The sequence below is a fragment of the Cavia porcellus genome, unplaced genomic scaffold (assembly GCF_034190915.1).
Source record: "Cavia porcellus strain 051 isolate PalLab524CR breed Dunkin Hartley unplaced genomic scaffold, mCavPor4.1 scaffold_8, whole genome shotgun sequence".
NCBI classification, from domain to species: Eukaryota; Metazoa; Chordata; class Mammalia; order Rodentia; family Caviidae; genus Cavia; species Cavia porcellus.
In genome coordinates this window covers 43,111,211-43,124,641 of record NW_026947491.1, presented here as the reverse complement: position 1 = coordinate 43,124,641, position 13,431 = coordinate 43,111,211, and the positions used below count along the sequence as shown (strand labels likewise).

Sequence of the window (13,431 nt, the reverse complement as noted above, 5' to 3'; positions counted from 1 at the left end):
GGGTAGGAATGAAACCAAAGGAAAAATGGAAGTAAAGTTTTGGCACTCCAGCTGCCTCAGAAAATTAGACAAAGTCTACCTAAGGGTTTACTGTCCTTAAGTGCCTTGTAAACCACATTCCAAGTCTGCCCTCTCTAGGACACTACCTCTGTGCTTTGTCCCTCACTATCTGATATTTAGATAATGTTGAAAAGGGGAAAAGATAAATATTTCTGAGTCAGCCCACAAGGAGTGAGTCACAGGATCAGAATAGGATGCCTCTGTTCTCTATGTCCCTACCTGTACAGAATTGCTGTGGAAAGACTGGCCTCTAAGGAGATTCCCTTAAAAGCCCTGAACACAACTAAAGCTGAAAGACCATAAACATAGTCTTGACTTCTGCCAACTTACTGCCAGTATATCTTAGGCTTAAAGACTGACCAAATGTCTTTCCAGATTTCAAGACTGTTCTTCAGAAAGAAAAATATTATCCAGTTGCAATGGTTTAAATTAAAGGATCTTAACCTGAGATCCATGGCTGGGTTTAAGGGAGGTCTGTGAACTTTCATCTGAGTTTTAAAGGGATCCAAATCTTCAAAAGCTTAAGAGCCACTGAGCTAACTCAAATAAGACCAAAAAGCAAAAGGCAAACATTTTAAAGAGATGTCAGTCATCTACCTCTCAACCCACCAGATTACCCTTTCCCTTAAATTTCTGTACTTTTTGTTTGCCCATATCTTTACTTAGTTGTATCTTATCTTACCTTTGATTTTTTAAAACGGCACCTGTACATACTTTCTTTGGGATTTATGTTTGAGAATGATCCCTGAATATACAAGTAGTAGATGTATACTGGTTCTCATTGCAGTAAAGCAAACAGCAGCAAAGCGTAATAGTGATTATTAAAGTTCCATTCACTAACCCCAAGGGTCTTATATTTGTTTATAATTCTGGACTAATTAACTGAATGGGTCTCATCTGTTATTAAATAATTCCATTAGTACAATAACATAAAACTCTTTGAATAACATTCCATTAATAAACCATGCTACAGGACACCTAGAAACCACAAGCAATGGAATGATGGGAAGTTTACTGTAATTCCATGATGCCAGGATTCAAATGATTTATATACACAAAGAGACAGCTAGCTCTGTAATGATTTTTTCAAATACTGTAACATCAAGGGATTCTTAAGCACATGCCTTTTCAAAAGCATGAATGGAATGAGGGCTGCATGCCTGGCAAGCACAGTCAGAGAGAACTGCCTCAGGACCAAAGGGCCATTCCAGAGAATGTCTCTAAAGAAAAGCATGCAGAATGCAAGGCCATATCAACTGTGCTGGCACCAGTTTAGAATGTGGTGGACACAATGAATGGAGGGAAAGAGGAGATGCGGCAGTTTGTCTTGTGCACACATTTTCTCACCTGGAATTACAGAGATAGTTTTCAAAGCTCGGAGAACCCTGAATGTTCTCAGCGCTGAGACATTGCCCAGGTCCACAAACTCTGTCACATATCTGTAGTAAGGGAGGTCACACACAGACACAAATGACAAACACAGACACAAACACAAACACCAAAGGAAAAAACAAAACCACAACAAAACAAAAAGTACAATACGTCACATCAGGGCCCTAACCCAACACCTAACACCAACCCCGGGCCATCTTACCTGGGATTACCGAAATAGTTTTCAAAGCCCTCAGTACCCTGAAAGTGCGTAGAGCTGAAACATTGCCTAGGTTTACAAACTCTGTTATATACCTGCAGAATCAAACCAAAGTTAACTTGTAATGGTACCACTGGGCGAGGTTTTGAGGATGGGGGGAAGAAAGGGTCTTATTTACAAGCTACAATTTCATTTTTTTCCCTGAAAAAGAAAAATTTCAAAATATAAACATTTAAGAAACATCTTTTAAAAGAATTGGGCAAGGAGAATTCAGTAGTGTATTAAAAAGAAATGGTACAACCAGGAGGTTCTGGAGTTTACCCTCTTAGTCAGTATAGTGATGGGCTAAGCCCAATCAAAGTGATTTTATTATTAGCCCATATCCATTTTTTTAATTTAAAAAAAGGCCAAAAGGTATCAAAGGCGTATGTCTCCAAGTTTTCTGAACCATTTAAGAAAGGGAGGGAAGTTTCTACGGCAGAAGATCTATGAAAACAAACCTACATTAAATTATTTCTCTAGTTGCCAATGGCAAAAATGCCTTAAATGAATGCATATAAATCTAATTCAAAAGATGCACGCATATGTTTGTAGTCTTAAAGTTTTATCCTGTAATAGAGAAAACCAGGGCTCAGGAAAATCCAGATCATGAGATCAGAGCAAATATGTATTAAGTGCCCATTATATCACCAGCTCTGTGTCTAGCAAGGACATTTAGATTTTCAAAGGACACCAAAGTGTATTTCGTGATGCAAAGAAAAAGAACTAGAAATTATTTTATGTATCACATAGTTAAAGTTCCACTTTTAAATATTTAATGCATAGTGTTAGCTCACATTTTACTGTGGGAATACATTTTTTGACCTGATGCTCAGATCCACACATTTGCAAACACTCTCACATTCCCCTGTGCACATGTGTGCACATACACACACGTCACCTACACAGCACCACTTACACCTCCAAGTTGCAAAAACACTTTCCTAACCTGAAATAAAAATACTAATGCTAGCTAAAATTCTTCTTTCATCAGCTAAGTTTCCCAAAGAGACATTTTTTCACCGCTAAACCAATTAATATACTAGAAGCAGGTAACAAAGCTGTGTGGAGTTACATGGTCTCTACTAACAGAAATTTCAGGCTAGTAACTCTTTTAAGAAGGGCCAGGTTGGATGCCTTGTTCACGTTTTGACTCTAAAATATGCTCTTAAATCTGTCCTACTGCGCATTTTTTTATTCTGTAAATCTGTATAACTTGTACCCCTTCACTGTTTTTTTTTTCTTTCTTTTCTTTTCTCCTTAAATAAAAATTAAAAAAAAAAAAATAAATAAATCTGTAACACCCCAGATAATATATTTCAGCTGAAGGTAAAAAAATTTTAAACCTACAGAGAAACAAATCTAGGTCAATGTCATAAGAATACAATATGAGTGACCATCCATTGGAAATCACTCCCTGTTTTCCCTCTGCTAATCTTCCACCATATAAACACTGTCACTGTCACTACCTGAAAAACAAGAAGTCTTCATGAGCAAGAACATAGCATAACCAGGGCTGAAACAGTTATCCATTAAGCCCTAAACCTGAGTCCACAAACTAACACAACGTTGTGTCGAAACACTCAGAGTAACACACACACACACATACACACACACACACAATATCTCACCCAAAACACCAAGAAAGTAAGTGGAGAACTTACGCCATCATGATGACACTGAAATCTAACCAGTTCCATGGATCCCGTAAAAAGGTAAAGCCATCTATGCAGAAACCTCTTGCAAGGATTTTCACTACTGATTCGAATGTATAAATCCCTGTGAATGTGTACCTGTCAAAGAAATGGGTAGCTTGAGGCAATTTCAGAATACATAGAAACAAAACATTTAAGATAATACTTGCCTGAGACCTGGCTTCAACTAATACAGACAAAACAGAAAGCACACAGCCAATGCTGGAGGAGTAAGCTGGTGGCAAGGAAGCCTTTGAATAAAACTGACTGAAATCCCCACATCAGAACTGTGGAATGTTGTGCTAGCACGTGAACTGTATTCCAGGAAATAACAGTATACTGCTATCTACTATAATTCATACTCTTCTTGGAAGAGGTAAGAAGCCCTCAGAGCCCTTCATAACTTTGGAGTGGAGAAACAAAAAAGGAAAGAAGTTGGAGAAGACAGTACCATCCAGAACTGAGGACACAGAATGGGGATGGGCCACAGACAAAGGAATCAGCACGACAAAAGGGCAGAATTGAAGGCTAGCACTTTTCAGAATATAACTGCTCTTTCTAGACTTGACTTCTAGAGATAGCTCCTAAATTCCACCTGTATCTCTTCAGTCCTTTTAGTGAGAGTGGCAATAACTACTTTTTTCCTTGATGGATAAATTATAGGAAGGTACAAGATTCAATTACTAAAAAGCCTTAAAACAAACAATAGATAAATAAACAAACAAACAATAGATAAATAAAGGGCTACTTACTCCACATTCTTCGACCACTCGGGAGGGTTACTAAAAGTCATGAATACACAGTTGGTCAAAATAGTGCACATAATAATCATGCTAAATACTGTGGAGAAGAGTCAAGGGGGAATATATGAAATCTGGCTTTTATTTTTTCTGTCTCAACGTACAAATACATTTCACATTGAATATCATGAGATCTAAATCAACAGCCTGAAAAGAGACAAAGCACAGAAGAGGAAGAAAAGGGAAAGTGGCAGTAAAAGCTATTCACCAACAAAGAAAGACACTATAAACACCCACCAGAGCAGAACTGGGGTTGGGTGGGGTGAGATAGCTATTCTCCTTTCAAAAAGGCTACCAGTGTTCTACAACTTTTGCACAGGACATTTAGGGTTCTTCTCACTTTTTACTTCACCTATGGAATAAGCTTCAAAATACTTATTAGTACCTAGAAATTAATTATAGTTGACCAGACACTAAACTTATCAGATGAGAAAAATCCATATTCTCCAGCATCCACTTATTGTTCAATTATTCCATATAACCAGTTATTTGAAAATCTACATGTACTGTAATTAATGGTTTGCTTTTTCCCCTAGTCCTTTTGGAGGGCTAAATTGTCTTTGGGAACAAGATACAAGGTGATATGTACGGAATACATTCAGTGCGGGGAGCCAGCTATGGTGTGTTAGGTACAACTTTGAAGCACATCATCACCTACACACTCCTGAGAATCAGTGATGGGCCAAATGCATTTGATCTTTCTGACAGTGCTCAGGAAAGTTTATGAATAGCACACCATTTTATTGCCATTTCAATTTCATCCATGGTCTTTCTCAGCACTTTCTGGTCCTTTTCTACTGAGAAGGATTAAATGGTTTTAGGGTCAACATGAGTTATCAAACTGTCACTTAAAAACAAGCACAGGAGCCATTTCTCATTTGTTAACTCGCTTGTTATTGTTAATGGCATTCCTGCATTCTGCTTGTGGAGTTTTAAAAACAGAAAACATGTCTTTCAACTGGATTTTTTCCTTTGCTACCACTGGATTTTTCTCCAGGGACCATAACATACTGTTTGGAACTAGAAGGACCCTTCCCGTGAAAGAAAACAAAAATTACATCTCTAATCCAACAGAAAGTATTAAATTATTAAAGCTTGTAAGTTATTTATTTCCTGCAAATCTTCAGACTTCAGAACTAACTTGCTCAGAAAGCACAGATTTCAAAACCAGGTTGCTAACTTCCTAGAGTTCCAGTGGGTAAGCTTACCAAACCGAATCACAAAATTGCAACTGCTGGCTTTCTCATTCCCTTTGGAGGATAAGATATTCTCTGAAGCAAGGATTAAGTAGTACTAAATAAATACCAACCATGTAAATTTAAAATCACTATGCAAAGTTGCCTAACTAATCACATAATTTTTCACATGTCATATGCTCTCCTATAATGAATAGGATATAAAAAGGCCACATGAATAAATTATCATTTTTCAACTTAAGGGGGAAAAGTTCAGAAAAAAGTCATTTCTATTCTGCAATCTGCATCTAAATCTTTGTATCAAGGAGGCTATGTCATCTGATAACTATCATAGATACATACTAAATTCATTGCTCAAGAAAAAAAAAGTTCAAGGTAGATCTCTAAGGCATTCATTCAGTAATCTGCAACTCAAAAAGTAGCTTTCAAAAAAAAAATCCAATTTGGACCTTAACAATATAAACAGTCTAATATGGGAATTACTAAAAAGTCAAGATGTCAATAAGGTTACCATCTCAATTTGTCCCTCATAATGACACCAACAAAATTCCAGGCTCCAATAATACCACCCTAAGAACAGAGTTTCTTGAAGTTCAGCCTGATATTCAGCAGGACCCCCCTCTTAAACTCTGACTGATGGGAGGGTCAACTGTACCCACTGATAAGAAACAACACACAACTCAATTGTCAATATTGAAACATACACAAACATACAGTTGCTGCATTCACTCCTCATTTGTAGAAAAGGATATGAATGTATCAAAATTTTAATAGCTATTCTTCTTATCAGGTTAAAAGGACTTAAAATGTACAAGGCAGGCGTGGCGCTAAATCTGAAGAGAGTTTTCCCTCTGTTTAATACTACAAAGGTCTGTGGAGAAAGAAAAAGAGAGAAATTATTAAAGCATAAATCACCATGTAAAACAACATTTTTTAAGGTAAGAAGTCAACACAAAAGTACTTATAATTTTTACTTCCCAACTTATTTTTTAAGGAAGAATTCTTAAGGTAACGTATTTCCTACTTCCTCATCTCCCTTCCCTTTCCTGCTCCAGATTGTATTAGAAATAGCTGACACAATCTTAACAGTTTTACACTGAAATTACACCCAAGTTATCTATTCCAGATCTGGACAAGGTACTGAAGTTCATTATTTTTGGATTTCATCCTTCAATAAGTGCTGCGATGTATTGCAGATGCTTATCAGTGAAAAAGGCAGTGCAGGCCTGGGAAACTTATATTTCAACAGGGAAAACAAACAATAAATATAAAACATAATATATAAATTATATAGACTGTGATACATAGAAGGTGGTATGTGTTATGGAAAAAGGAAGAAGAGAAGAAAAGAATATTGGATGAGTGGAGAGGTGAACATTTTAAAAGAATGGTCAGGGTAGGGGCTGGGGGTTTAGCTGGGGCTGGGGGTTTAGCTCAGCGGCATAAGCACCTGCCTTGCAAGCAGGCGGTCGTGAGTTCGATCCCCGGTACCGATAAAAATGAAAAAGACAAAAAAAAAAAAAAAAGAATGGTCAGGGTAATCCTATTGGGAAGACAACTGAGCAAAGACTGGAAGGAAGTGAGAAGAGCTCTTCATTCAATCAATATTTACCTACCAAGTCTGCTTGATTTGACTTTTAAGAGCCTTTAATTTTGCCAAAATCATTCAACTGTACTTTCCAGCATGCATTTTCCCATCTATACAAATTGGTCTGTGTTCCCAGAACTGCTTATAGTAATGCATAACACTGGCCTTTATTCATGTTACTCAACTACCCCAAATATCTTCTCTCATTAGTTCAATTCTTTTTGAGCATCTATTCTGTGCCGAACATTGTGTTAAGCTCCAGGGATGAAAAATTGAGTAGATTTGTACTTTTATAGAAGATATACATGAAATGGAGTTACTATGGAGGTTAGGTACACAGTTCAAAACTAAAATATCCATAATATATGAGGCAGCATGGGTAGAGAATAAAGAGTGAGTTAGAAAGGATTCAAAGTAAAGTAATTCATAGTTGGAAGGGGATTTAAAGAAATGACCAGAGGAGACTGGGGATTTAGCTCAGCTGCATAAGCGCCTGCCTTGCAAGCAGGCAGTCGTGAGTTCGATCCCCGGTACGGATAAAAAGGAAAAAGAAAAAAAAAAAAAAAAAAAAAAGAAATGACCAGAGAAACTGGGCAGGTAAAGTGGGACGGATGATCAAAAAAGGGATCAGGATAGCATGTACAAAAAAAGCGTAATAGTATGTAACTGCAGGCTGTTTTCAGGGAGTTGACAAAAAATTCCAATTTGCTGGAAAACAGGTCAGAAGGTGCAGCAGCCTGTGACGCTGGAGAAAGATGCAAGGTCTACTACACTGGGGGCCCCTAAGGAGACCAGGCCAGAGGCAAACACAAAGTGCAAATAGCCAAGTTCAAGTAATTTTAAGTACTTTTTATTGTTTTAATTTAAAGTGATAAGTGCTTATAATAAAAAAAAATCATGAGTAACTTCTATCCTATTACCTAATGGTAACCTTTGCTGCCAATTTTTTTGTATATCCTTCCAAATGTTTTCTGTCTAAGCATACAGATAAACAGCCTTAAAGTCTCTCCTCACCTGAGATTTTACTATAAACTCTACTGTACTTTGCATTAAAAAAATGAACCCCTAGAAGGAAAATCCCAGAACCAGATGGTTTCACTAATGAATTTTACCAAATGTTTTAAAGAATTAACACACATTCTTCCAAAAAATAGAAGAGAACATTTCCCAACTCATTCTGAGAACAGTTTTATCTTTGTACAAAAGCAGACATTCACACTAGAAAAAAAGAATACTGCACTAATGCCCTTTATGAACATGAACATAAAAAGCCTGGATGGAAACGTCAGCAACCAAATCCAGAAGCATATAAAGGGATTAGGTATTACAACCAGCTGGGATTTATCACATAAATGGAAAGATGGTGAATCATATGAAAATCAAGTTAATACATTATATTAATAAAATAAAGGAGAAAAATCACATGACTATCTAACAGATACTGAAAAAGTAGATAGAATCCAACATTCTTTAATAATAAAAACTCAGTGAACGAGGTATAAATTAAAGTTTTCTTAACCACCTGATTAATGTCATCTGTGAAAAATCCACAACTTATACTTTTTTTTACCCCCACATTCAACACCTCGGTTTTAAGCTCTTTAAAGGCCTTTCCTCCACAATTCCAATATAATGTTCACTCCTTGAGCTCCCAATACACGGCTGTCAGCAGATTTTATTTAAAAAAAGAAAAAAAAACCATTCCTTTCCCTTTCTGCTATTTCCTTTTCTAATCTTCCAGGGTCACACCAGTCTCCTTGCAGTAGAAAAGCACAGCCACCACGGAGCTACATATGTTCTGGACATGCCCCACTGTAGCACCCTGTATTGATACTCTATGCTAATACCTCCCTGAACTAAAGTGTACTGGTTCTGATGTAGTATTCTGCAGAGAAGGCCTAATCTTGAAAGCTAGAAAAATAGTAGATCTGGAGTTAGCCTGAAACAGGTCAAGGGCAGAACTATGGCTGTTCTCTTTCTTGGCTTCTTAAAGAAACAATTAGAGAGGACTACCCAAAACCTCTCTCTGAAATACTTCTACCCTTCTGTGTTTCTATAGCAACTCTCTCTATGAAAATGCCAGGCCTTTGAAATAACCTCCTCATTCAACCTCATAATATTCCTGTAAATTACGTTGAAGGAGGAATTGTTAGCCTCTATACATCTTACAAAAGCTCAGGAGAGGGACACCACCTCTAAAGGTCACCATGGCAAAGAGCAGGGTATTATGCTGAGCTCAGAGCCTCTTTACAGCTTCTACTGTGCTAGATTGAGAGGCAATTTCATGGCTATATGGTGGAGAATGAAGCTGGTGTGGGGGATGGATTCTCTGGTGAATGGGAAATTTGAGCCCCTGGGGTATACTACATAAAGCAGCTAAGCAACAATGAAAGAACCCTGGCCCATGTGCTAGAACCTAAAAACCAGCAGGCCAGGCCTTTATTAAAATGTCTACCCACCTTAGGAGGCCAACAACAGGATCTAAAAAAGTAATGTACTTTGCACCTTCCATTTCTCTCATCCCTTAGTTTAGTCATGAGTGAGATACAGATCTAGTGGTGCCAACAGAGGCTATTTTCTGTCACAGAATCAGCAACTGCAAGGTTCGGCATACAGCAGGTGCTCCATAAATGGCTGCTGACTGGTTAATGAACAAATGCTTATACTGTATGAGGTGAATGAAAAGGTGAAAAGGAAAAGGAAAACATCAGGTAATTGAAATTGTTACACCTTGGTCCAAGAAAAACTAGGAGGTAGGGGGCTGGGGATTTAGCTCAGCGGCATAAGCGCCTACCTTGCAAGCAGGCAGTCATGCATTCGATCCCTGGTACCGATAAAAACGAAAAAGACCAAAAAAAAAAAAAAAAAACCAACTAGGAGGTAGGAAGGACTCCGAATCAGTACAGCAATGAGTGGCAATGGAAGACTGATGATCGTGAGGGAAACCATGTATTTTTAGTGAATTAAACTGATTTTGAAAGTAGAAAGGCTTTACTAGGGACGTTTAATGGATGAAACAGAAATTTCATAATTTTGGTACTGAGTAGTTCATATAAAATAAAAATAATTTATTGCCCTTTCTAAATATTTATATCCTCCTATATCATCATCATGTATAAAAACAAGTATTTTTTTCTGGTATTAGGTATTGAAACCAGAGGCTCTGCACTGAGCTACATTCTTAGCCCCTTTTTTATTTTTTATTTTGAGAGAAGGTCTCAGTTGCTAAATTGCCATGGCTGGGCTTGAACTTGTAATGTTTTTGCTTCAGCCTCCTAGAATCTTTTCTCAATTCAAAGAGAAATAAACATCTGATCTACACAAAACCTCCTGAAATGAAAGCAAATTCTCCATACTGTAAGTAGCAAGTTGCATTACAGCAAAACATACTTTGTCATTAAAATAATTAGATTTACAGATAACTCATATGCAGTTTTTCATAAATTCATCTTTTTTTCATAAAGCAAATGGTGTCTGGCCTAATACAAGCACTCAAAGCTTAGGAATTTCCTTGTCAGCACAGTGAAAATGTGCTTTCAGGGCTTATGTAGAGAAAACATTCAGTGTTGGCAATCTCTCTGTAGAAATGTGCAGGTGCTAAGTGCTGTATACTTTGTAAGCATACAGTCCCTAGTGCAAGAATTCAGCTCTGCACAAGTAGAGCTGTTGGGCACGAGTAGTCAAAGGCAAGGTATAAACAAGAATGGCCATGTTCCAATAGCACTTCATGGACATGAAAATTTCACATAGTTTTCACATGTTCAACTGTTCAGGAATGTAAAAACCACCAGCTTGGTGGGTCACACAAAAACAGATGGAACTATGGATATGATCCATGGGCTATACCAATACCAATTCCTGACCACACTGCCTGCACATGAACCATCTGAGTAGCTTTTTTAAAAATGCAGATTCAGGGACTGGGTGCTCAGGGGTGTAAGCTCCTGCCTTGCAAGCAGACAGTCGCGAGTTCAATCCTTGGTACCGATAAAAAAGAAAAAGAAAAAAAAAAAAACATGCAGATTCACAAAACCTAGCTTTAGACATTCTCCTTGAATAAGACTGCAGAGGAATTCAGGAACCTATGCCTACTAGGTTTAGGGAAACAGCAGATCATCCCTCAGTTTATGACCTGAAATGTTTGGATCATTGATCAGCCCCGTCTCCCTAGCCAGATGGCCTGGATGGGCCACTGCATTGGGCCACTGCATCTCTCTGGATCTCACTTCCCTCATCTGTAAAATGAGAGAGGATTGCCAGATGGGTGTGCCCAGGTCCTTTCTGACTGACATCTATAATTCTATGATTCAGGTATTTTACAGAATAGCCTATTGAAGTACAACAAAGAAGCAAACCATATTTTTAAGGAGGAAGCCTATTAATATTTATTCTTTCACATTACATCTTGGTAGAATTGTCCTGAGTTACCTATTTCATCCTCTGAAGTTAGTCTGTCAAGTCCAGGGACAACGATGCTTGATGCTATCCTGATAATCGTCCTTACGTCAGCAGGGGGCAGCAGGAAGCAGTTTCCTGCAGAAGTGCATCTGAAATGCTTTTCCCTGTACTGTCTTCCCTACTTTATTCTGTTCTCCAGAGAACAGTGAATATGACAGAATGAATGAACAGACATGAGTGGGGATATGCTGACTTTTTATAAATACATAATTTAATTTTAAGTCATTTACATGGCTGATTAAACCCCACCACTGTTGTAAAGCTGGAGGACAGAACCAGAGAAAAAGATTTATCCCTTGCTGAACCCTGTGCTCCAAGACCAGAGCCTTCAGTAGTGCCTGTGTGGAAGAAAGCAAACTTCAGACTCTTCCAAGAATACTTCTTAAGCAACAATTACTTGATGCCCATAAAGCCCAATAGTATTTTACTTAATCTGTCTTAAATTAGATCATTGTGAAGTAAATGAATTAAAAGAAAATTGGACTGTGGTTTACTGCCCAAGGGGAAATATCAGTTTATAACAACACCAGTGAATATGTTAGAGCATAAGGCCCATTAAGAGCTGTGGAACAGCTCTTAACAAATTATGGCATGGAGTATTAATAAATGTGTCATGCCAGCATAAAATGAGCCTTCTGAAAAGCACAGGCTTTTCATTTCTAATTAGCAGTGTGGGGCTTGGAGCACGTGATGTGGGAGCACTGCTACTGCTAACGCAGTGCGAGATGCTTCGTGCATCTTTGGGCTCATACATTGTGCATACCCAGATATACTCATATATGTACTATATAAATCCTAGCACATGGCAAATGTAACACAATGCACACACAGTTATCACAATATTAGACCAAAACCCACTTACTGGCATGTCCCAACCCCCACTCCAAGACTAAAATAATCTTTTTAGCCATAAAAGTATAAATTAAAACTACTAAGGGTGCACAAATATGAAAGAACGTTATGTAGGAGAATGCCTGGTGCAGGCATGGAGTATATTCAGCACAGCTGCTCCCCAGAGGATGGTCAGCATCCAGTACCTGCTTTGCTGTACAGTACACAGCCAGAGAAGAGTGGCTTTCCACCCAGCCAAGTTTTCCACTTCCTAAGAGGTCATCATCTCAATTCGGGCAAAGGTAACCTGTAGGCATGTGATGAACTTCTAGTTCTAATGAGCAACTCTACAAGTGGGTAGCCAGGAACCAAACCACTTTGAGTCCATCTGGCAATGTGCTATTGCTACTACCTTATTTCCCAGAACCCAAACCCTACACCTTAACTATTCTGATCTCTAGAAATACCTAACCCTCTCATTCTTAGCTGACTTTTTTGGCCTTAAATGCTTGCTTTTATAAGCCCGTTAAATATACCTTGTCTTCTCAGACTTCTGCTCCTCTTCTGACCTAGGCAACTGGCCAGTTGTACATTAATCAACAGCAATCTGGCATTCCCTTCTGAGCAACTATGTATATAGTCAATACAGCAGGCAACAAATAAATGTCCATTCAAAATGTCTTTGTTTTAACAAAAGAAAATATAAAGCAGAATCTAAACAGCTTCTATATCAGGTTACAAAGTTCTTTGAAGATGCTGTCAAGTCAAAAAGACTAAATCATGTTGAAGAGTCTTGATATCTTAATGCTAATAGTAACCTACCTAGTAGATCCCTCAAGTAAAAATCATGATGCAGTCTACAAGAAGTCCCCAACTTATGAACATTCAATTGTGAACTTTCACAGATATGAATGGGCCTCCAATTACAAAATTTATAAATGTGGACAAATCATGGTAGTTCATGAGTCTGCCAGATGTTGTCACAGTTGTGCTGCTGTGTGCTTATTGTACAGTGCAATAATGTACAGTAGTACTGTGCTCAATCAGAACCCAGGATGTCCAGAAGCAAGAGGAAGAGCTGTTGTGATAGGAACAGAACTGCTAGAAAGTGCAAAGCAATACACATTGTAGATTTGTGTCAAAGGTGTGTAAGACTCACTTTGTCAGACTTACC

The 13,431-nt window shown here is 38.0% G+C and overlaps 1 protein-coding gene across 5 annotated transcripts in view; it reads right to left on the bottom strand.

Annotated features, from left to right (window-relative positions):
* Positions 1 to 13,431, bottom strand: part of Scn8a (sodium voltage-gated channel alpha subunit 8) — a 170,672-nt gene that overhangs the window by 91,021 nt on the left and 66,220 nt on the right. For 3 of the 5 annotated variants that reach the window (XM_063254785.1, XM_063254783.1, XM_063254786.1), the window contains exons 3-6: positions 6,134 to 6,251; positions 4,137 to 4,227; positions 3,355 to 3,483; positions 1,408 to 1,499 (exon numbers count right to left, since the gene is read on the bottom strand). In XM_063254785.1, the coding sequence (XP_063110855.1) occupies positions 1,408 to 1,499; positions 3,355 to 3,483; positions 4,137 to 4,227; positions 6,134 to 6,251 (430 nt within the window). Of the gene's footprint in view, positions 1 to 1,407; positions 1,500 to 1,654; positions 1,747 to 3,354; positions 3,484 to 4,136; positions 4,228 to 6,133; positions 6,252 to 13,431 lie in introns of all 5 variants that reach the window. The other 2 variants (XM_063254784.1, XM_063254787.1) reach the window with 1 other exon arrangement.